Source organism: Jaculus jaculus, chromosome 18 (genome assembly GCF_020740685.1).
Source record: "Jaculus jaculus isolate mJacJac1 chromosome 18, mJacJac1.mat.Y.cur, whole genome shotgun sequence".
In the NCBI taxonomy this organism is placed as follows: Eukaryota; Metazoa; Chordata; class Mammalia; order Rodentia; family Dipodidae; genus Jaculus; species Jaculus jaculus.
The window spans coordinates 18,683,341-18,703,945 of record NC_059119.1 but is presented as its reverse complement, the minus strand read 5'-3'; the positions used below and the strand labels follow the sequence as shown (position 1 = coordinate 18,703,945).

General features: G+C 49.4%; 1 protein-coding gene across 1 annotated transcript in view; it reads left to right on the top strand.

The window, feature by feature from the left end:
- The first annotated feature begins 12,903 nt into the window (after positions 1-12,903).
- Positions 12,904-20,605, top strand: part of Dlg5 (discs large MAGUK scaffold protein 5) — a 154,387-nt gene continuing 146,685 nt past the window's right edge. Inside the window, exon 1 of the mRNA XM_004657990.3 lies at positions 12,904-13,633. Coding sequence (XP_004658047.2) covers positions 13,321-13,633 — 313 coding nt within the window. The 5' untranslated portion in view covers positions 12,904-13,320. The remainder of the gene's footprint in view (positions 13,634-20,605) is intronic.

The following is a 20,605-nucleotide window of genomic DNA, read 5'->3' as shown; positions in this document are numbered from 1 at the left end:
ACACCCTTAATACCAGCACTCAGGATGCAGACGTAGGAGGATCACTATGAGTTCGAGGACACCCTGAAAGTACACAGTGAATTCCAGGTCAGCCTGGGCTAGAGTGAGACCCTACCTCACCCACCCCACCTCAAAAATATATGTAAAGAGAGAGAGACAGAGAGAGAAGAGAATTGGCACACCAGGGCCTCAGCCACTGATATTGAACGCCAGACACTTGCACCACCAAGTGGGCATGTGCGGCCTTGCACTTGCCTCATCTTTGTGCGTCTGGCTAACATGGGAACTGGAGGGTCGAACCCGGGTCTTTAGGCTTCATAGGCAAGCGCCTTAACCATAAGCCATCTCTCCAGCCTGCTGCTTCCAGTGGCTTGTTACAGGGTTGTGGTTGACCTAGACTGACTGCTTAGATGGTGGGTTGGCTTTCTGTACTGGCTGCCAGGTCAGATTTTATAGCTATAGCCTGGCCTTTGTCGAGTGTCTATCGCACCTTTCAGAGGACTTCACGTCCTTGCAAGCAGGCAGTCCCCCCTGGGGTGCTCAGCCATTGCTGCTGCAGGAACGCCTTGTGGGAGTGCGTGTGCTTGGACTAAGCCTGTCTGCAGGGAACTCCCCAACTCCCCAGCGGGACGGCGCAGAGCTGGAGCGCATGGCCATGTTCTTTTGACAGCTGTTTCCCAAGCAAAGGAGGCTTGCTTACCGAGGGTCTTCCCCGGGGGGTGGGGGGCGATCCTATCACCTTGCAGCTTCTCCCTCCTAAGCTGGGGGACTTGACAGCAAGATGGCTGCTGCCCTATGGTGGAGGGAGGAGCAGGGGAGAAGCTCCTTGTGAGGGCCCGAAGAGTTTCTGAGCCACATGGTTCCTTCTATCTAGCAAGCTGCTTCTGTGACCCTGGGCTGGGTACATACGTCTATTTACATCTCATTTGCCTATGCCTGCATCAACAAGGCCAGAACGCTGGTTGATTTATAACTTTGTCCTCAGGAGATCACTTCCAGTTTTTAAAAAATATTTTATTTATTTACTTGACAGAGAGAGATAGGCAGATAGAGAATGGGTGCATAAGGGCCACTAGCCATTGCAAACGAACTCCAGATGCATGCACCACCTTGTGTGTCTGGTTTTTGTGGGTCCTGGGGAATTGAACCTGGGTCCTTTGGCTTTGTAGGCAAGCACCTTAAATGCTAAGTCATCCCTCCAGCCCTTTTTTTTTTTAAGCAGGGGCAATTCTGACGGGTTATTAAAAGCTCTCCCTGCAATAGGGTTTGTCTTTCTTGCAGAGTGAGAAGCCTGCTCTACTAGAAGGGTTAGAAGGGGTCAGAGTGGCGACTGACAGACTCCCCTCTCCTACACAGTGGGGCCTGTCGTGATACCTCCTTTCTGTGGCTGTGCAGGAGAGTCACAGAGGGGTTAAGGGAAATAGAACAGGACCTGGCATGTCCTTACTGCTCAGGAAAGGGGCACTGTTCTGACTTGCTCTGTGGCCAGGGCTGTATTTACTCTAGAGTCACTCTCAAACCTGAATCTTTTGTCTATACTGGACAAATGGAAATATCTATTGGAGTTCCTGCCTGCTTTTTTTTTTTTTTTAATTATTTATCTGTAGCTGGGTGTGGTGGCATATGCCTTTAATCCCAGCCCTGGGAAGGCAGAGGTGAAAGGATGAGGCACTTCCTACCCTCAGACTACATAGTGAATTCCAGGTCAGCCTGGGCTAGAGTGAAAACCTACCTTGAAAAAGTAAAACAGCAACAAGCAGGGTATCACACACTATTTAGTCCCAGCACTTGGGAGACAGAGGTAGGAGGATCACCGGGTCACCATGAGTTCGAGGCCATCCTGCGGCTACATAGTGAGCTCCAGGTCACCTTGGGCTAGAGCAAGACCCTACCTTGAACCACCCCTCCAAAAACAATAACAAAAGTATTTATTTGCAAGGAAAGAAAAAAAAATGTCCGAGAGAGAATGGACACATCAGGGCCTCTTGCCACTGCAAACTAATTTTAGATGCATGCCCAACTTTGTAAATCTGGCTTTGTGTGGGTATTAGGGAATTGAACCTGGGCCAGCGGACATTGCTAGTAAGTGCCTTTAACAGCTGAGCCATCTCTCCAGCTCCCTGCCTGCAATTCTTATTTATTTATTTATTTATTTATTTTGATTTTCAAGATATGGTCTTGGTCTAGCCCAGGCTGACCTGGAATTCACTCTGTAGTTTCAGGGTGGCCTAGAACTCATGGTGATCCTCCTACCTCTGCCTCCCAAATGTTGAGATTAAAGGCATGCACCACCACACCAGGCTTATTTATTTATTTTATTTTTTTTTTTTTTTGAGGTAGAGTCTTCTCTGGTGCAAGCTGACCTGGAATTCACTATGTACTCTCAGGGTGGCCTCGAACTCATGGCGGTCCACTTGCTGTCTACCTCCCCAGCTGGGATTCAAGGCATGCGCCACCACGCCTGGCCTCTTGCCTGTAATTCTAAGCAACCAACACTACTCATTTCCTCTCCCTCCCAAATTCATCCCTCCCCCACATATACTCCCCCTCCGAGGTAGGGTCTCACTCTAGCCCAGGTGGGCCTAGAATTCACTGTGTATTCTCAGGGCGCTCTTGAACTCACAGTGATCCTCTTACCTCTGCCTCTTGAGTGGTGGGATTAAAGGTGTGAGCCACCATGCCTGGTTTAAAAGTATTTTAACATTCTTTCTAAATTGAGCCTGGACCCTGGCATATCCAAGTAGTGATGGGGTGAATGAAGCAAGAAAATTCAACACCTGAGATAGTTTTTTATTTACTTTCAAAATTTTTTTTATTAACAACTTCCATGATTATGAAAAATATCCCATGGTAATGCCCTCCCTCCCCTCACTTTCCCCTTTGAGACTCCATTCTCCATCATATCCCCTCCCCCTTTCAATGAGTCTCTCTTTTATTTTGATGTCATGATCTTTTCTTCCTATTATGATGGTCTTGTGTAGGTAGTGTCAGGCACTGTGAGGTCATGGATATCCAGGCCATTTTGTGTCTGGGGGAAGCACGTTGTATGGAGTCCTACCCTTCCTTTGGTTCTTACATTCTTTCTGCTACCTCTTTCGCAATAGACCCTGAGTCTAGGAAGGTATGATAGTGATATTGTAGTACTGAGCACTTCTGTCACTTCTTTTTAGCACCATGATGCCTTCTGAGTCATCCCCAAGGTCATTGCCACATGAAAAGAGAAGATTCTCTACCAAAAGTGAGAGTAGCATTAATATAAGGGTATGAACATTAAGAGAAGTGCTTACTGGGCAGTTTGATAAGCATAGTATATACATTTAGCCAGACAGCAGCAGACGTTACACCCCTAGGGCTCACGACTGCCTCTGTTTTAAGTTTTCAGTATCAGGGATGTATTTCCTCCCATGGAGCGGGCCTCCAGTCTAATTGGAGGGCAGTTGGTTTCCACCATGACAGATGTGCCACTGTGGTACCCATTGGCTCATGCAGAATGGCTTCTTCCAGCTTTCTGTCAGCTGGTCTACATGGAGGAGGTTATCAGCTCAGTTCCAGCAGGATTTCTCAGTGGCCTTGTAGCCCAAGTATGTGGAGTCTTTAGCAATACCTGAGATAGTTTTGCTTTGCAGGGATATATTTATTTACTTATTTGTGAGCGAGTGTGAGAGGGAGAGGGGGGGGGGGGAGATAAAGAGAGAATGGACATACCAGGACCTACAGCGGCTGCAAACAAATACCAACTACATGTGCCACCTAGTACATCTGGCTTATGTGGGTTCTGGGGAATTGAACCTGGGTCCTTTGGCTTTGCAGACAAACCCCTTACCTGCTAAGCCATCTCCGTAGCCCTGCAGGTTTTTTTTTTTTTTCAGTGAAGAAATAGTCCGTGAGGGGAAATTTAGGGTAGGAGTAGTTATTGGCCTGGAGTTTGTAAGCAACTTCTCAGGTCTTCCTGCAAAGTGAGATGGATAGCCTTAGGGCTAGCCTGGCATCTAGGCACAGGGTAGGCACTCTATAAATAATTAAATATTTATAGAGTCATTAATCATCAGGTAAATCTTCAGCAGGTTTAATCCAGGGTTCTCAAACACCTTCAGCTCTGACCCCAGAGCTTGCTGCATTGCCCCATGTTCTCTGGGTAGGATTTATTACTAGAAACAGGTCCCTCTTAGGTTCCAGTTTTAGACAAAGGGCATTTGCTTCTGGACCATCGTTGAACTAGGGCACAAAAGTACTGAGGTGTAGCCGGGCATGGTGGCACACACCTTTAATTCCAGCACTTGGGAGGCAGAGGTAGGAGGATCACCGTGAGCTCGGGACCACCCTGAGACTCCATAGTGAATTTGAGGTCAGCCTGGGCCCGAGTGAGACCCTCCCTCAAAAAGTACTGAGGAAGGAAAATGTCTTCATGATTCGAGAAGCTCTGAAGAGCCAAGTTTAAGGTAATTTCTTTTTCTTTCAACAGGTTTAATTCATATCATAGTCATAACATTCCTGAAAAGTTGTGGGAAATATGGCACTTTCTCTTTTTTTATGACAGCAAGAGAGAGAGGGAGGGAGAGGCAGCTTTGCGTGCTTGTGTCACTGTGCATCTGCCTAACGTGGGTCCCTATGTTTTTAAATGTATTCATTTACTAGAATGGGCAGGCCAGGGCCTCTACCACTGCACATGAACTTTATACGCATGCGTCACCTTGTACATTTGGCTTACATGGGTCCTGAGGAATCGGACCTGGTTCCTTTGGCTTTGCAGGCAAGCACCTTAACTGCTAAGCTATCTCTCTAGCCCAGAGTTCATTCTTTTATTTTATTTATTTTTGTCTTTTCGAGGCAGGGTCTCACTGTAGCCCAGGCTGACCTGGAATTCACTATGTGGCCTTGAACTCACGGCGATCCTCCTACCTCTGCCTCCCAAGTGCTGGGACTAAAGGCATGCACCACCACGCCCGGCCAAGATTTCTGATTTTAAGCTGACATTGTGGGTTTAAAATTTTTTTAAAAAATATTTTATTTATTTGCAAGCAGAGAGAGAGGGACAGAGAAGAGAGGCAGAGAGAATGGGAGTGTCAGGACATTTAGCCACTGCAGATGCATGTGCCACTTTCTGCATCTGGTTTTAGGTGTGTACTGGGGAATCGAACCTGGGGTTGTTAGGCTTTGCAGGCAAATGCCCTAACCTCTGAGCCATCTCTGTCTCCAGCCCCATTGTGAGGTTTTTTTTTTTTTCTTAATAAATATTTTATTTCTTTGAGAGACAGAGAGAAAGGAAGAGGCAGAGAGAAAGAGAATGGGCGTGCCAGGGCCTCCAGACACTGCAAACAAACTCCAGACACATGTGTCCCCTTGTGCAGCTGGCTTACATGGGTCCTGGGGAATCAAACCGAGGTCCTTAGGCTTTCCAGGCAAACACCTTAACTGCTAAGCCATTTCCCCAGCACCCCGCCCCCATCGTGAGGTTTTGTTGCTTCTTTGTGGTGCTGGGGAGCAAACCGAGGACCAAACAAAGCACACACTTCCCCACACCATTTGTCCACTGAAAATCTCAATGCAGAAGTCTCTCGTTCACTGTATGCATATGCTCATTGATAATTAAGAAAACTCCATTGAGCATGTAGTATATACCAGGTGCAGTGTTCGGATTCAGCAGAGAATGAGGCGGAAGGGGCCCCGGGGCTTAGTGTCTGAACACTAGCTCAGTGGAAATCTTTCAGCCAGAGACTACAACTATTCATTCAGGAAACTGAAAACAGCTGTGCAGAAGCTGCTGCTGCATGCTGCTCTGCCGCCCCGCCTCTCAGAAAGAGGCCCGGAGAGAAGCCACGGCCCTGTACTGAGCCCTAGTCCAATACTATTATACATATGAGGGCACTGAGGCACAGAGAGGTTTACCCGGCATTCCCCGGCTCATAAGCTGCAAAGCCAGCATTTTAGTCAGGCAATTCTTTTTTTTAAATAGTATTTTATTTGTCTGTTTATGAGAGTAAGAGGCAGATAGAGAATAGGCATGCCAAGGCCTTTAGCCTCTGCACATGAACTCCAAGTGCATGTACAACTTTGTACCTCTGGCTTTACAGGAGCACTGGGGAATTGAACCTGGGTTCTTAGGTTTTGCAGGCAAGTGTCTGAACTGCTAATCTCTCCAGCCCCTCACAGGTTGCAGTCTTGTATCCCCTCACTCCCAGTCTCCGTTTCCCCGCGCAGTAGGGACCTTGCTGCGCACTGTAGTTTGGGCCTCTGTTAGTCTCTGGGTGGCAGGGATGTGCCTCAGGGTATCTCTACCCTCCTCTGGGGATTGTACAGTCTTTGCTCCTTCCCTTCTTCTACAACAGTTCCTGTGGCTGTGGCTCATAGGTTTTTTTTAAAAAAATATTTTATTTATTTGAGAGAGAGAGAGAATGGGAGCTCCAGGGCCTCCAGCCACTGCAAACGAACTCTGGACGCATGCGCCCCCTTGTGCATCTGGCTTATGTGGGTCCAGGAGAATTGAACAGGGATCCTTTGCTTTGCACGCAAACACCTTAACAGCTAAGCCATCTCCCCAGCCATTTTATTTTATTTTATTTTTTGAAATAGGGTTTTGCTGTAGCCCAGGCTGACCGCGAATTCACTATGTAGTCTCAGGGTGGCCTTGAACTTACATCCTCTTATATCTGCCTCCCAAGTGCTGGGACTAAAGGCATGCGCCACCACACCCAGCCAGTAATTTTTTAAGTTTTAAGTTTTTTTGTTTTTTCAAGGTAGGGTTTCAATCTATTCCAGGCTGATCTGGAATTCACTATGTAGTCTCACGATGGCCTCGAACTCATGGCGACCCTCCTACCTCTGCTTCCCAAGTGCTGGGATTAAAGGTGTGTGCCACCATAGCTGGCTATTTTTTTTTAAATTAAACTTTTTTTTATTGACAGCTTCCATAATTATAGACAATAACTCATGGTAATTCCCTCCCTCTCTCCCTCCCCTCCCTGGCTAGTTTTTTTTTTTTTAATTATTTATTTATTTATTTATTTGAGAGCGACAGACACAGAGAGAAAGACAGATAGAGGGAGAGAGAGAGAATGGGCGTGCCAGGGCTTCCAGCCTCTGCAAACGAACTCCAGACGCGTGCGCCCCCTTGTGCATCTGGCTAACGTGGGACCTGGGGAACCGAGCCTCGAACCGGGGTCCTTAGGCTTCACAGGCAAGCGCTTAACTGCTAAGCCATCTCTCCAGCCCCCGGCTAGTTTTTGAAGCCAGAAATTCAAAACCAAGGAGTTGGTAAATTGGCTCTTTCTGGAGACCATGAAGAAGCCTAGCTTCTGGCTCCTGGCAGTTGCCACGGAAGTTCCCTTGGCTTATGCATGCACCCCTCCAGTCTCTGCCTTCCTGCCACATGCCATCTCCCCCACGGCTGTCTGCACCCATTGGATTAGAGTTTTCAGTAATCCAGTATGACCTCATTTTAACTTGATTATGTCTGTGCTATAAAGATTGTCTTTCCAGACAAGGGAAAAGGCTATAGAAATGGAAGGTCATACCAAAGCGGTTGGTTAAAGGAATCTCAAAATTGAATATGTTCACCAACCAAACTATCTACCCTAGAATTTATGTTTTGCACAAATCCCAAGAACTTTCTTCTTTCTTTTATTTTCTGTCTCTCTCTCTTTTTGGTTTGTTTTGTTTTCTGAGGTAGGGTTTCACTCTAGCTCAGGCTGACCTGGAATTTACTATGTAGTCTCAGGGTGGCCTCGAACCCACGGTGATCCTCCTACCTCTGCCTCCCGAGTGCTGGGGTTAAAGGTGTGTGCCACCATACCTGGCTAATGTATAGTTTTTTAATTGACAACTTCTATACCTACAGACAATAAACCATGATAATTCCCTCCCCCACTTTCCCCTTCACAACTCCACTCTCCATCATATCCCCTCCTTCTCTCCATTAGTCTCTTTTTGAATATTAAATTTTTTTTCCATTTATTTATTTGAGAGAGAGAGGCAGAGAAGGGTGGGAGGGAGAATGGGCATGCCAGGGCCTCCAACTGCTGCAGATGAATTCCAAGTGCATGTGCCACCTTGTGCTTATATGGGTCCTGAGGAATCGAAACGTGGTCCTTTGGCTTTGTAGCAAAGTGCTTTAAGCATTAAGCTATTTTTCCAGCCCCTCTCTTTTTTTTTTAATTAATTAATTTATTCATTTGAGAGCGACAGACACAGAGAGAAAGACAGATAGAGGGAGAGAGAGAATGGGCGTGCCAGGGCTTCCAGCCTCTGCAAACGAACTCCAGACGTGTGTGCCCCCTTGTGCATCTGGCTAACGTGGGACCTGGGGAACCGAGCCTTGAACCGGGGTCCTTAGGCTTCACAGGCAAGCGCTTAACCGCTAAGCCATCTCTCCAGCCCAGCCCCTCTCTTTTATTTTGATGTCATTATCTTTTTTTCCTATCATGAGGGTCTTGTGAAGGTACTGCTAGACACTGCAAGGTCGTGGATACTGAGGCCAATTTCTGTCTGGACAATTGCATTGTAAGCAGTCCTACCCTTCCTTTGGCTCTTACATTCTTTCTGCCACCTCTTCCTCAATGGACCCTGAGCCTTGGAGGGTGAGATGCTTCAGTGCTAGACACTCCTCTGTCACTTCTTCTCAGCATTATGTTGCTTTTTGGGTCAGTGATCACTGCCATCTGAAAAGAGAAGCTTCTTTAAGCAAAAGTGAGAGCAGCATTAGTATATGGGTACGAACATTAAGTGTAGTGCTTTCAGGACAGTTTGCTGAGCATAATAAATACATTTAGCCAGACAAGAGCAGGCTTTACACCCCTAAGGCTCATGACCTCCCCGCCATTGGCTTTTTAAAATTATTATTTTTTAGAGAGAGAAAGAGGGAGAGAGAGAAAGAGAGAGAGAGAGAGAGAGAGAGAGAGCATCAGGGCCTCCATCCACTGCAAATGATATGCAAATGAATTCCAGATGCATGTGCTACCTTGTGCATCTGGCTTACATGGGTTCTGGGGAGTTGAGCATTGAACCGGAGTCCTTATGCTTCACAGGCATGTGCTTAACCACTAAGCCATCTTTCCAGCCCCTCAGACCATTCTTTTTTTATGTTTTTTGAGGTAGGGTCTCACTGTAGCTCAGGCTGACCTAGAATTCACTATGTAGTCTCAGGGTGGCCTCGAACTCACAGCCATCCTCCTATCTCTGCCTCCCAAGTGCTGGGGTTAAAGGCGTGCGCCACCACGCCCAGCACCATTCTTTTTTATAAGCATATTTCTTATTTATTTATGAGAATGCCGGGCATGGCAGTGCACACCTTTAATCCCAGCACTCAGGAGGCAGAAGTAGGAGGATGGCCCTGAGTTTGAGGCCACCCTGAGACTACATAGTGAATTCCAGGTCAGCCTGGGCTAAAGCAACACTCTACCTTAAAAAGAAAACCCAAAAGATGGACTGGAGAGATGGCTTAGCGGTTAAGCGCTTGCCTGTGAAGCCTGAGAACCCCGGTTCGAGGCTCGTTTCCCCAGGTCCCACGTTAGCCAGATGCACAAGGGGGCGCACGCGTCTGGAGTTCGTTTGCAGAGGCTGGAAGCCCTGGCATGCCCATTCTCTCTCTCTCCCTCTATCTGTCTTTCTCTCTGTGTCTGTCGCTCTCAAATAAATAAATAAATAAAAATTTAAAAAAAAGAAAAAGAAAAGAAAACCCAAAAGAGCCAGGAGCACACATTTAATCCCAGCACTTGGGAGGTAAAGTAGGAGGATTGCTCTGAGTCGGAGGCCACCCTGAGACTACATGGTGAATTCCAGGTCAGTGTGAGCTAGAATGAGATCTTACCTTGGAAAAAAAAAAAAGTTACTTATGAGAAAGAGGCAGGGAGAGAGAAAGGTAGACGGAAAGAATGGGCACACCAGGGCCTCCTGCCACTGCAAACTCCAGACACCTGTGCCACTTAGTGCATCTGGCTTTATGTGGCTACCAGGGAATTGAACCTGGACCATTAGACTTTGCAAACAAGCACCTTTGACCACTGAACCATCTCTCCAGCCCAACTTACAGTTAGGTCTAACCACAAACCAAGTTAATATCCAACTTTCCCTCTTCTTCCGGAACTCTGTCCACATCGACCATCCTTGCGTCACCCGATTTCTATTAATCCCACTAAGGGCAGAGGCTCTAGGTATGTCCTGATGGGTAGGTACTTGAGAATGATTTAGGATCTGTAAGGGAAGTGGTGGCCAGCAGGAGAGATGTTATTTCAGCAGTGGGAAAGAGCCAGGGAGCTTGTGTAAAATTATGGCACTTGCCATAGCCAGACTCCATTCCCCTAGGGGGAAATATATATATGTATGTATGTATACACACACACACACACATATATTTCCTTTTTTTGCCCATAGGCCAGGAGTGGTGGTTTGAATGTAAAGTGTTTTGCTGGCATCATGTGTTTGAATGCTTAACCCCCAGTTGGTGGCACTGTTTGGGAAGGTTGTGGAGCCTTGAGGGGGTGGAGCTCTGCTGGAAGAACTGTGTCACTGGGGGTGGGTCTTGAGATTATCCAGTCCCTTGTGCTGCACTCGGCTCCCTCTTGCTCCTTTCTCCCTGTTGGTGTGAGGATGTGATGCCTGGCCTCCTGATCTTGCCATACGAAGCCCCCTATCCTTACACCATGATGAAACTTGCCCCTGAAATGGTAACAAATAAACCCTTTCCTTCCATAAGGTGCTTGCTGTAGGATGTTTTGTCTTAGCAATGGAAAAGTAACTGCCACATCAGGCTATTTGAACAGGAAGGGATTTTTTTTTAAATATTTTATTTATTAGAGAGAGAGAGAGAGACAGAGGCAGCTAAAGAGAGATGGGCAAGACAGGGCCTCTAGCCACAGCAAAGGAACTCCAGGCCCATGAGCCACCTTGTAAATCTGGCTTACATGGGTACTGGGGAATTGAACCTAGGTCCTTAAGGCTTCACAGGCAAGCGCCTTAACTGCCAAGCCATCTCTCCAGCCCATAGGGAGGGATCTTCATATAGTATTTCTCCCCCACCATATTTGAATGTTGGATCATGGAAGCCTGAAAGAATCTGTGAAAGCTATGGACCTTAGAAAATACAGAAAAATTCACAAAAACTCTTGAGATAATTTCAAAGGCTTCATGGATCCCCTTGAACTTAGTCCTAAAGTCGTAGCTGAGAATCTCACCCCAACCCCTTTCTCCTGATAAGCAAGGATAACTAATTGGTCAGAACTGAGAAGCAAATAGTGGTACACTTTTTTATTTATTTATTAGAGATGGGCAGGGGGAGAGCATGAGCACACCAGGGCCTTTAGCCACTCACTGCAGAAGAACTCCAGATACATGGGCCACCTTGTGCACCGTGAATGGGTCCTGGGGAATCGAGCATTGGTCCTTTGGCTTTGTAGGCAAGTGTCTTAACCGCTAAGCCATATTTCCATCCCTTCTTTAAATTACTCTACAGAGTGTGTTTCTATTAAATAAATGTGATGTCTCCCATCAAAGAAACAACAATTAAGGCTTTGCTTTGGGCGAGGGTGTGGAAGAGGAAGTGGGGGGGGAGGGGTGTGGTAGGATGCCAGTGCCAGTAGAAAGAGCCCCTGGACCCCCATGTTTGCAAGTGAGATTCAGTAGCTGCCAGCCAGACACTGAAGTTGTCCCCAGGATCCCAGCCACTCCAGGGGTCCTGGGACTGCTGAGAGGAATCCCTTGGGATTCTGCCTTTGGAGAACTTGTCCTCCAGTCACTGCTGAGTATTGTGTCTGCACCGAGGGATGTCATGGAAGGTGGAAGAAATTCTTGGATTTTGAAGCCTGGTTAGATCCTCTTGAAGTCATGCTGGAAGCCAGGTAGCTCTGTGATTTGCTACAACCTGGAGGTGACAGGAGCCCCCATGCAGTGTGTGTGTGTGTGTTGGGGTAGGGGCATTTTGCTTGTACTATATACCCCACAGCAAACCTTTACTGCTCTCTTCCTCATCCATACCCCCTGCTCCTGCCAATATCCAACCACCTTTAGACTCTGGGGATCAACTGGGTTCAGTTACAAAGTTGAGAGAAAACATCCCATTTACAGACCCTCGGGTTTGGGGTTTTATTTAAAGACCCTCTCTCCAGAGAGGTCATTAAATGGGAGATGTCCAAGTTTTTTTGTCACATTTTTTTTTTTTTTTTACCAGAACCTTCAAAGGAAAGAATTTATGTAGCTGTAGCATTTTAAATTATTGACTTATTTCAGCGAGAAAGAGGCAGATATAGAATGGGCCCGCCTCGGCCTCAAGCCACTGCAAACGAACTCCAGATGCATGCGCCACCTTGTGCATCTGGCTTTACGTGGGTATTGGGGAATGGAACCTGGGTCCTTTGGCTTTGCCTTAACTGCTAAGCCACCTCTCCAACCCAGAGGTCCAAGTTTTGAGGGGATTCCTCCCTTCCATTGTGTCTAGGTTTTATTTTACGGATCTCCAGAGCCCCTAGATTGGGAGAAGGATGTGTACGCGGAGGTGGTGGTGGTGGTATTGAAAAGGCTTGGAAGGTTGTCGTTTGTGCCTAGCCCCGAGTGACGACCCGGGACCCCGGCGGGGTAGGTGGTGGGGGTTGTGCTGGGAGGCGGGACCCTTCCCCTCCGCCCATCCCTTTGCTCGCTGGGTCACCCGCCTCCCCGAGGGGCCGGGCGGGGGAGGAGGAGGAGGAGAGCGGCGGGAAGGGCGGGCCATGGCGGAGCTGAGGGCGGCCGCGGGGCTCCGGTGAGCCCGGACCGGGACGCGCGGGGGTCGAAGCCATCGGGGTGGGTGCGGGGGTCCCCGGTGACATTGCCGGGCGATTGTGGTGAGCGGCGGCGGGGCCGGCGCGCGCGCTCCGCAGGCGGAGGGAGGCGTGGGGGGAGAGGGGGAGCATGCCCGGTTGGAGCCCGGCCTCGGGGCGCGCCCGGGCCGCCGTCCCCACCTCCACCACCTCCTCCTTCTCCTCCTCCGTCTCCTCCTCCTCCTCCAGTCCCGCCGCCGCAGCCAACATGGCTGCGCTCCGGAGCCCGGGAGGCGGTGACCGCTGAGCACCCGCCCGCCGTTCCCCTTCCCCGGAGGGGGGGGGGTTAGGAGGGTGGGCCCCCAGAGCTGAGCTCAGGCCATCTTCGTCCCTGCACCTACCCCCTCCCTCCAATCCCCCCCCCCCCAAAACAACAACAACAACAACAACAAAAAACCCAGCCAACCCCGGTCCATGGACTCGTCCACCGTGTCGCGGCTCCCGGTGAGCTAAGCTGTCGCCCAGATCTGATCACCTCCCTCCGGCCTCGGGAAGCCCGGGCCGTCCTCCTCGCCCCCGTCCCCGTCCCCCCGCCAGCATGGAGCCGCCGCGCCGCGAGCTGCTCGCCCAGTGTCAGCAGAGCCTGGCCCAGTCCATGACCGAGGTGGAGGCCGTGCTCGGGCTGCTCGAGGCCGCGGGAGCGCTCAGCCCCGGCGAACGGAGGCAGCTGGACCGGGAGGCGGGCGGCGGCGGCGCCAAGGCGGAGCTGCTGCTCGAGCTGCTGCTGGCCAAAGAGCGCGATCACTCCCAGGACCTGCGCGCCGCGCTCGAGAAGACGCAGCCTCACCTGCTGTCCATGCTCTACCTGAACGGGGTCGTCCCGGGCCCGCCGCAGCCCGCCGAGGGCGCCGGTGAGTGTGCCCCAGCCCTGGCTTGCAGACCTCTCCCCCCCTCCACCCCCCCACGCCTCGAGTCGGGCGCGTCCGGCGACACCCTCCGTGCCCACACAGCCCGTGCCACCGGGGACCCTTTTGTAACTCCTACCTGGCCGTGGGTGTGTGTGTGTGTGTCGTGGGTGGCATCTTTCCCTCCCTGCTGCCCAGTTCACACCTCCTATCTCCCAGACACCCCCAATCCCCCCAAGCCAGCCTCTCCGCCCCCCCTGGGAACAATAACCCTGCAAGGAGGCCTTGCTTGGCTTTCTTTCCCTCTCCAGCGTGGGCCACGGCGGCAGGGTCCTCTGGAAGCCCATCAGGTCCCCGTTGATGGGTGGAAGTTGGAGGGGAAAGAGAGGCTGGGTGTGTGTGTGGGGGGGGGGAGCGACAGGCCGGAGGGATGTCGGTGGGGTCCTGTCCCGAGGTCCTTCGCCCCCCATCTCCCGGTCCTTGGGGAAGCCTCTGCTAGCTTTCAACCAAGCGGTCTAAGACGACAGAAGCCAGGCCAGCAGCACTCTTGCTACATTTCGGACCCTTGGCCACCCCGGGTTTTTCAGGACCCCCTCCCCGGGTGTCTTTGTCACTCGGTGGCTTGTCTCCGTTTCCTTCCGTCGGTTGGGCAGCCCTGTCCCCTCCGCTCGGCTGGACCTCTGCGCTCGATTGTGCACCATGCCTGCCCCGGGTTTCTCTGCAAACTGTGGGCCCAGAAAAGTTGGGGAAGTTGCACTGCACCATGGGAAAATCCTGCTGGTGGTTGCTGGGGCTCAGTTGCCACCGTGAGAGCCCCGAGAGACAGAGAGAGAGCTGTCGGGGGGTGGGGGGGCGGGTGGTGTGTGCAGGAAGGCCGGTGCCTGGTTTCTCTTGAGTCGGTGCCCTTTGGAATCCCAGTGTTCTTGCTCTTGGACCTGGCTGGTTTGTAAGTGCGTGTTGGGGGAGGGGTACCGCCGCGAGCCCGAGGCTTGCAGGCTTGACCCGGCGGGGTTGGGGCGAATGGAAGCCAGCCTCTAGGACTAGGTGGGGGGTGGTTGTGGGGGCAAAGGCACTGAGGAAGGAGACCCGAGCATTTTATCTTGCCTGTTGTAGCAGGCACTCCGCCTTATCACATTTAATCGCCGCTAACACCCTGCGAACTGTCTGTCTGCTATTCCCGCCTTGCCAGAGACAAAACCGTGGCTTGGAGTGGTTAAAATGCACAGCAAGTATGGGCGCCAGGAGTTTTGAATTATTGTGTATTGTCTCCCTTAACGCATTCAGTGCCAGGCACCAAGGAAATGTGTCCTGGGGTAGGCCTTGTCCTTGTTTCAAGTGACTCGATTGCACACAATAAAAGCAGTAAGACACGCGTGTAAGTGAACCCAGAGAGAGCTGAAAAACTGCCCTTAGCAATTTGTGGGCCAAAGGCTTAGGAGACCCGTTTATGTGGCTGTTAAAAGCCTCACTTATTAAGGGAATGATTTTATAAGTTCCTGGTAGCGGCTCTCATCTCAACCTCACTTTCTCTAGCTGAAGGCAACTGGCATACAGGGTGGCTCAGCTACTGGCCTGTATATAGCCAGTCACCGTGGATGGTGCCCTTGCTGTCTCTCTCACATGGGCTTCTGGCTCTCGCGTCTCTGTCCCTCAAATCTGCCTTCTCTCTCTGTGCAAATGTGACTTCTCAGTGCTTGTTTCCTGGGGCAGCTCTTGGAAGATGCTAAGGGGCCCTTAGATGCAGCCCTGAGGATGAGCACAGAGGTGTGGGATCCTATAAGGACAATTTTTATTTGCTTCTATGTGTTTATTTTCAAAGGAAGAAGTTAATCAAAGGTCTGCTTGCACAAGTCCTTCCAAGGAAGCGTAGAGTTTAGAGCCCCTCACTGGGAGGGGTGTGCCTCCGTCAGCCCTAGGTTTTCTCTCTGGACCAGGGAAACCAGCGGACAGATTGCCATTAATTAACTCCCACTCTTTCCATACTTGCTGAAGAAGGTGGGGATTTTGAGAAACCTGACCTTTGAGGATCTACTCCAGACCTGTAGAAAGGGATAGAATAGAGTTCAATATATTATCCCTAGGGATGTAATTTCAGGCCATTTTTCCACAATGCAGAGTTCTGTGGCTTCCAAGAGGATCATGAAGTCCTTAGGAAAACAAACAAACAAAAAACCTTTTCAAGCAGGTTAATCTTATATTTAATACATTAGAAAAAACTAGGGTAGCATTTGAGAATAGCAAGATACCACCTCTTGGGGAGAGTGTCACATGTTGCATGAGTAAATGTGTGTGTGTAAGTTTTTGTAAAGGATGCATTTAAAAACATATTTTATTTACTTGAGAGAGACATACAGGGAGCGAGAGGGAGAGCATGGGTGCACCAGGGTCTCCAGCCACTGCAAACGAACTCCAGATGCATGCTTCACCTTGTGCATCTGTCTTAACTGGGTACTGGGGACTCTAACCTGGGTCCTTTTGCTTTGCCAGCGACAGCTGAGCCATCTCTTCAGCCCCAATGATGTATTTTTTTTTCTCCATTTTATTTACTTCAAAAAAAAATAAACTTCTTATTGACAAACTCCCTACATATAGAATAATAATTCCCTCCTACCGTTTTCCATTTTCTTCCTCCCAAATTCCTCCTCCACTGAAATCCGTTCTTCTTAAGGATGCATTTTTATTTCATTTTATAATTTTGAGGCTAAATTAAAAGAAAGAACACCTTTATTTATCTTGGAGAGGGAGAGATTGAGAGAATGGGCACACTAGGGCCTCCAACCACTGCAAACGAACTCCAAATGCAGGCACCACTTCTTGGGTACTGGGGAATTGAACCTGGGTCCTTAGGCTTCACAAGCAAGCACCTTAACCACTGAGCAATCTCTCTTCAGCCCTTGAGGCTATATCTTACTCTGTTTAGCCCAGCCTGACCTGGAGCTCACTCTGTAGCCTCAGGCTGGCCTTGAACTCGCAGAGATCCTTCTACCTCAGCCTCCTGAGTGCTGGGATTAAGACTGGGAGCCACCTTGTCCCTGTTAAGGATGTCTTACTTTATGCTGGTTTTACTTCTTTGGGGGTGTGTGGAAGGGAGTACGAGGTAATTAAACCCAGGCTCTAATGGATGCTAGGCAAGTGCTCTCTCCAGCTCTATTTGTTTTTTTTCTTTTACCACAGAACCCTTCTTATGGGGCAAATCTTGCTAAATTAAAACACTGCCTTGGTGCCAGGTGTGGTGGCACATACCTTTAATCTCAGCACTTGGGAGGCTAAGGTAGGAGGATCTCTGAGTTTGAGGCCAGCCTGAGCCTACATAGTGAGTTCCAGGTCAACCTGGGCTAAGAGTGAGACCCCACCTGGGTGGGAGGCGGGGGAGAAAGAAGAAGAAAAAACAAGCTGCTTTGGTGGAACATGTGGAGGCAGTGATCCATGCCCCAGGGAACATAATTGGGCACTGTTACCTTCAAGCTCCAGAAACTTCTATCCTAGGTGCAAGTTCCCATGTCAGCCAGTGAGTCATCCTCAGTGTGAGGCCGTGTGGAGCCCATGAGAGGACCCAGCTAGCTTTCCCAGGATCCATAGTGTCAGTGGGGACTGCTCTGTCACCACCACCTGTCTAATTGCGGATGTGGCACCATCTCCCACCAAAGGCTTTTTTTTCTTCAAATTTTTATTAAGAACTTCCATGATTATAAACAATACCCCATTGTAATACCCTCCCTCCTCCCACTTTCCCCTTTGAAACTCCATTCTCCATCATATTCCCTCCCCTTCCTAATTAGTCTCTCTTTTATTTTGATGTCGTGATCTTTTCCTCCTCTTATGATGGTCTTGTGTAGGTAATGTCAGGTACTGTGAGATCATGGATATCCAGGCCATTTTGTGTCTGGGGGGAGCACGTTGTAAGGAGTCCTACCCTTCCTTTGGCTCTTACATTCTTTCTGCCGCCTCTTCCACTTTAGACCCTGAGCCTTGGAAGGTGTGATGGAGATATTACAGTGCTGAGCACTCCTGTCACTTCTTTCCAGCACCATGATGCCTTCTGAGTCATCCCAAGGTCACTGCCACCTGAAAAGAGAAGATTCTCTACCAAAAGTGAGAGTAGCATTAATATAAGGATATGAACATTAAGAGAAGTGCTTACTGGGCATTTGATCAGCATAGTATATAACTTTAGCCAGACAGCAGCAGACGTTACACCCCTAGGGCTCATGACTACCCCGTTTTAAGTTTTCAGTATCAGGGATGTATTCCCCCCCCATGGAGCAGGCCTTCAGTACAATAAGAGGACAGTTGGTTTTCACCATGACAGACGTGCCACTATTGCACCTGTTGGCTCATTTGGCCTGGCTGGCCAAATATGAGGCTTGCAGTGTCCACTGTGGAGTATCTTCACTGGTGATTTCTATTTCTCTCATTGAACTGTATGCAGAGTGGCTTCTTCCAGCTTTCTGTCAGCTGGTCTACATGGAGGAGGTTATCAGCTCAGTTCCAGCAAGATTTCTCAGTGGCCTTGCAGCCCAAGTATGTGGAGTCTTCAGCAATAGGGTCTCACCATCTATTCCTGGCACCAAAGGCTTTTTTGATGGACTCCACAGGCAGTGTGGGCCTCTGATGTAGTCTGTCTGTCCACTGGGGAAGGCATTTTGCACTGTGCACTCTGAGCTACATAATGAAGTCTGGGTCAGCCTGGGATGACCAAAAATCAAACTAAGTGGCAGACATCAGACCCCTTGCTCTGATTTCTTGTCTGAGGTGATTTCTTTTGTTATCTGACCAGGCCTTCCCACTATAGTTTCAGGACATTTCTGGTCATAGAGAACTCTGGAATCAGTTTTTTACTCAAATCTGTAGGAAAGAAATGAACACCTTTGATCTAGCTGGTGGCAGCAAGAGGCAAAACCGGCTCTTTTCTGAGTGGATGGGTCTTCTGTGTCTTTTATTTTATTTGATTTTTTAAATTTTTGTTTATTTAGTTATTTAGAGAGAGAGGAGAGAAAGAATGGGTATGCCAGGGCCTCTAGCCACTGCAAAGAAACTCCAGATGTACTTACCACCATGTGAGCTAACAGGGATCTGGGGAATCAAACCTAGGTCCTTAGACTTTGCAGACAAGCACCTTAACTGCTAAGCTATCTCTCCCGCCCTTTCTTATTTTTTGGGGGGGGTGGGGGATGGGGTCTCACGTTGTATTCCAGGTTGACCTGGAAGGCATTATATAGTCTTAGGGTGGCCTCGAACTCACAGTGATCCTCCTACCTCTGCCTCCCAAGTGCTGGGACTAAAGGCGTGAACCACTATGCCTGGCTTTTTATTTTTTATTTTTTGGTTTTTCGAGGTAGTGTCTTGCTGTAGCCCAGGCTGACCTGGAATTCACTATGTACTCTCAGGATGGCCTCGAACTCATGGCAATCCTTCTACCTCAGCCTCCCGAGTGCTGGGATTAAAGGCGTGCTCCAGGACACTTGGCTCCTTCTTGTCAGTATCTTTATCTGAAAGATGGGGCTTAGGGGGCTCTGCTACCTGCCTCAGTTCCTAGAGGGCAGAACTTGTTCAGGGAGGGTTGAGGTACCGGTGCTTGGCCGGGTGGGATGGAGCAAGGCAGGCAGGAGGGCATCAGTGGAATTCTAGCCCACCACTTGCCATCTTGCTGAAGTGACCCAGATACACGGACAGGCTTTCTGCTCTTTTACAATTACGTTCCATACCTTTCCCAAATTCTCAGATCTGCCCCTAGCGGCTCTAATTATCGTCTGAATGTCGAAGCCTTCCTGAATCATTTCACGCCAGGCCCCTCTGGGGAGTCAGAGATGACAGAAACTAATGGTTGTTCTATGGATGCCTTCACCTGCGTGCTCAGAGCTGAACAGTTCCTTCTAGGCCCTTCCTAACCCTTTCTCCACTCCATCTGTACCTCTTCGTTAGCTTCCCAGTGAGTGGCTGACTCGCTGTCACCAACGGCAGGAGTAGAGACCAGGGCATCTCCTGGAGAAGTGGAGGGAAGTGTGGAGGAGCTGGGCTGAAGGGAAACTTGAAATACAGGCATGGGCAGGAAGCAGACAGGCTGCGGGGCAGCAGGCACTCGGCAAGGGCTCCGTTTCCAGGCTGCAGGAAAGCCATCCTGAGCAGAGAGGCAACCGGCATTGGCCTTGGGTGCATAGGAAGCGAGGATGCGGGGGGAACTGTGTGGCCAGGTCGTATGAGAGCTTTGGATGTTATCTGTTACCTGGAATTTAGATGTTGTAGAAGGTAAGGCTGAATGGCTGTGTGTGTGCACACATGTGTGTGTGTGTGTGTGTGTGTGTGTGCATGTGTGTATTTGTGTCTGCATACATGTGGGTGCGTGTGTTTGTGGGTATATGTGGAGGTCTGAGGTTGACACTGAGTGGCTCCCATTAGTGCTTCTCCACTTTATTTTATCTATTTACTTACTTATTTTAGCTTTTCAAGGTAGGGTCTCACTTGGACCCAGGCTATTCTGGAATTCACTATGTACTCTCAGGGTGACCTCGAATTCACAGTGATCCTCCTACCTCTGCCTCCCCAGTGCCGGCATTAAAGGCATGCATCAGCATGCCTGGATCCACCTTATTTTTTTATTTTTATTTTTTTTAAAAGTTACTGACTTTTTTTTTTTTAATTTTTATTTATTTATTTCAGAGCAACAGACACAGAGAGAAAGACAGATAGAGGGAGAGAGAGAGAGACAGAGAGAGAATGGGCGCGCCAGGGCTTCCAGTCTCTGCAAACGAACTCCAGACGCGTGCGCCCCCTTGTGCATCTGGCTAACGTGGGACCTGGGGAACCGAGCCTCGAACCGGGGTCCTTAGGCTTCACAGGCAAGCGCTTAAAGGCTAAGCCATCTCTCTAGCCCAACCTTATTTTTTTAAAAATTATTTATTTATTTTATGAGAGAAAGAGAGAGGTGGGGGGAGAGGCTAGGCACGCTAGGACTTCTAGCCACTGTAAACAAACTCCAGA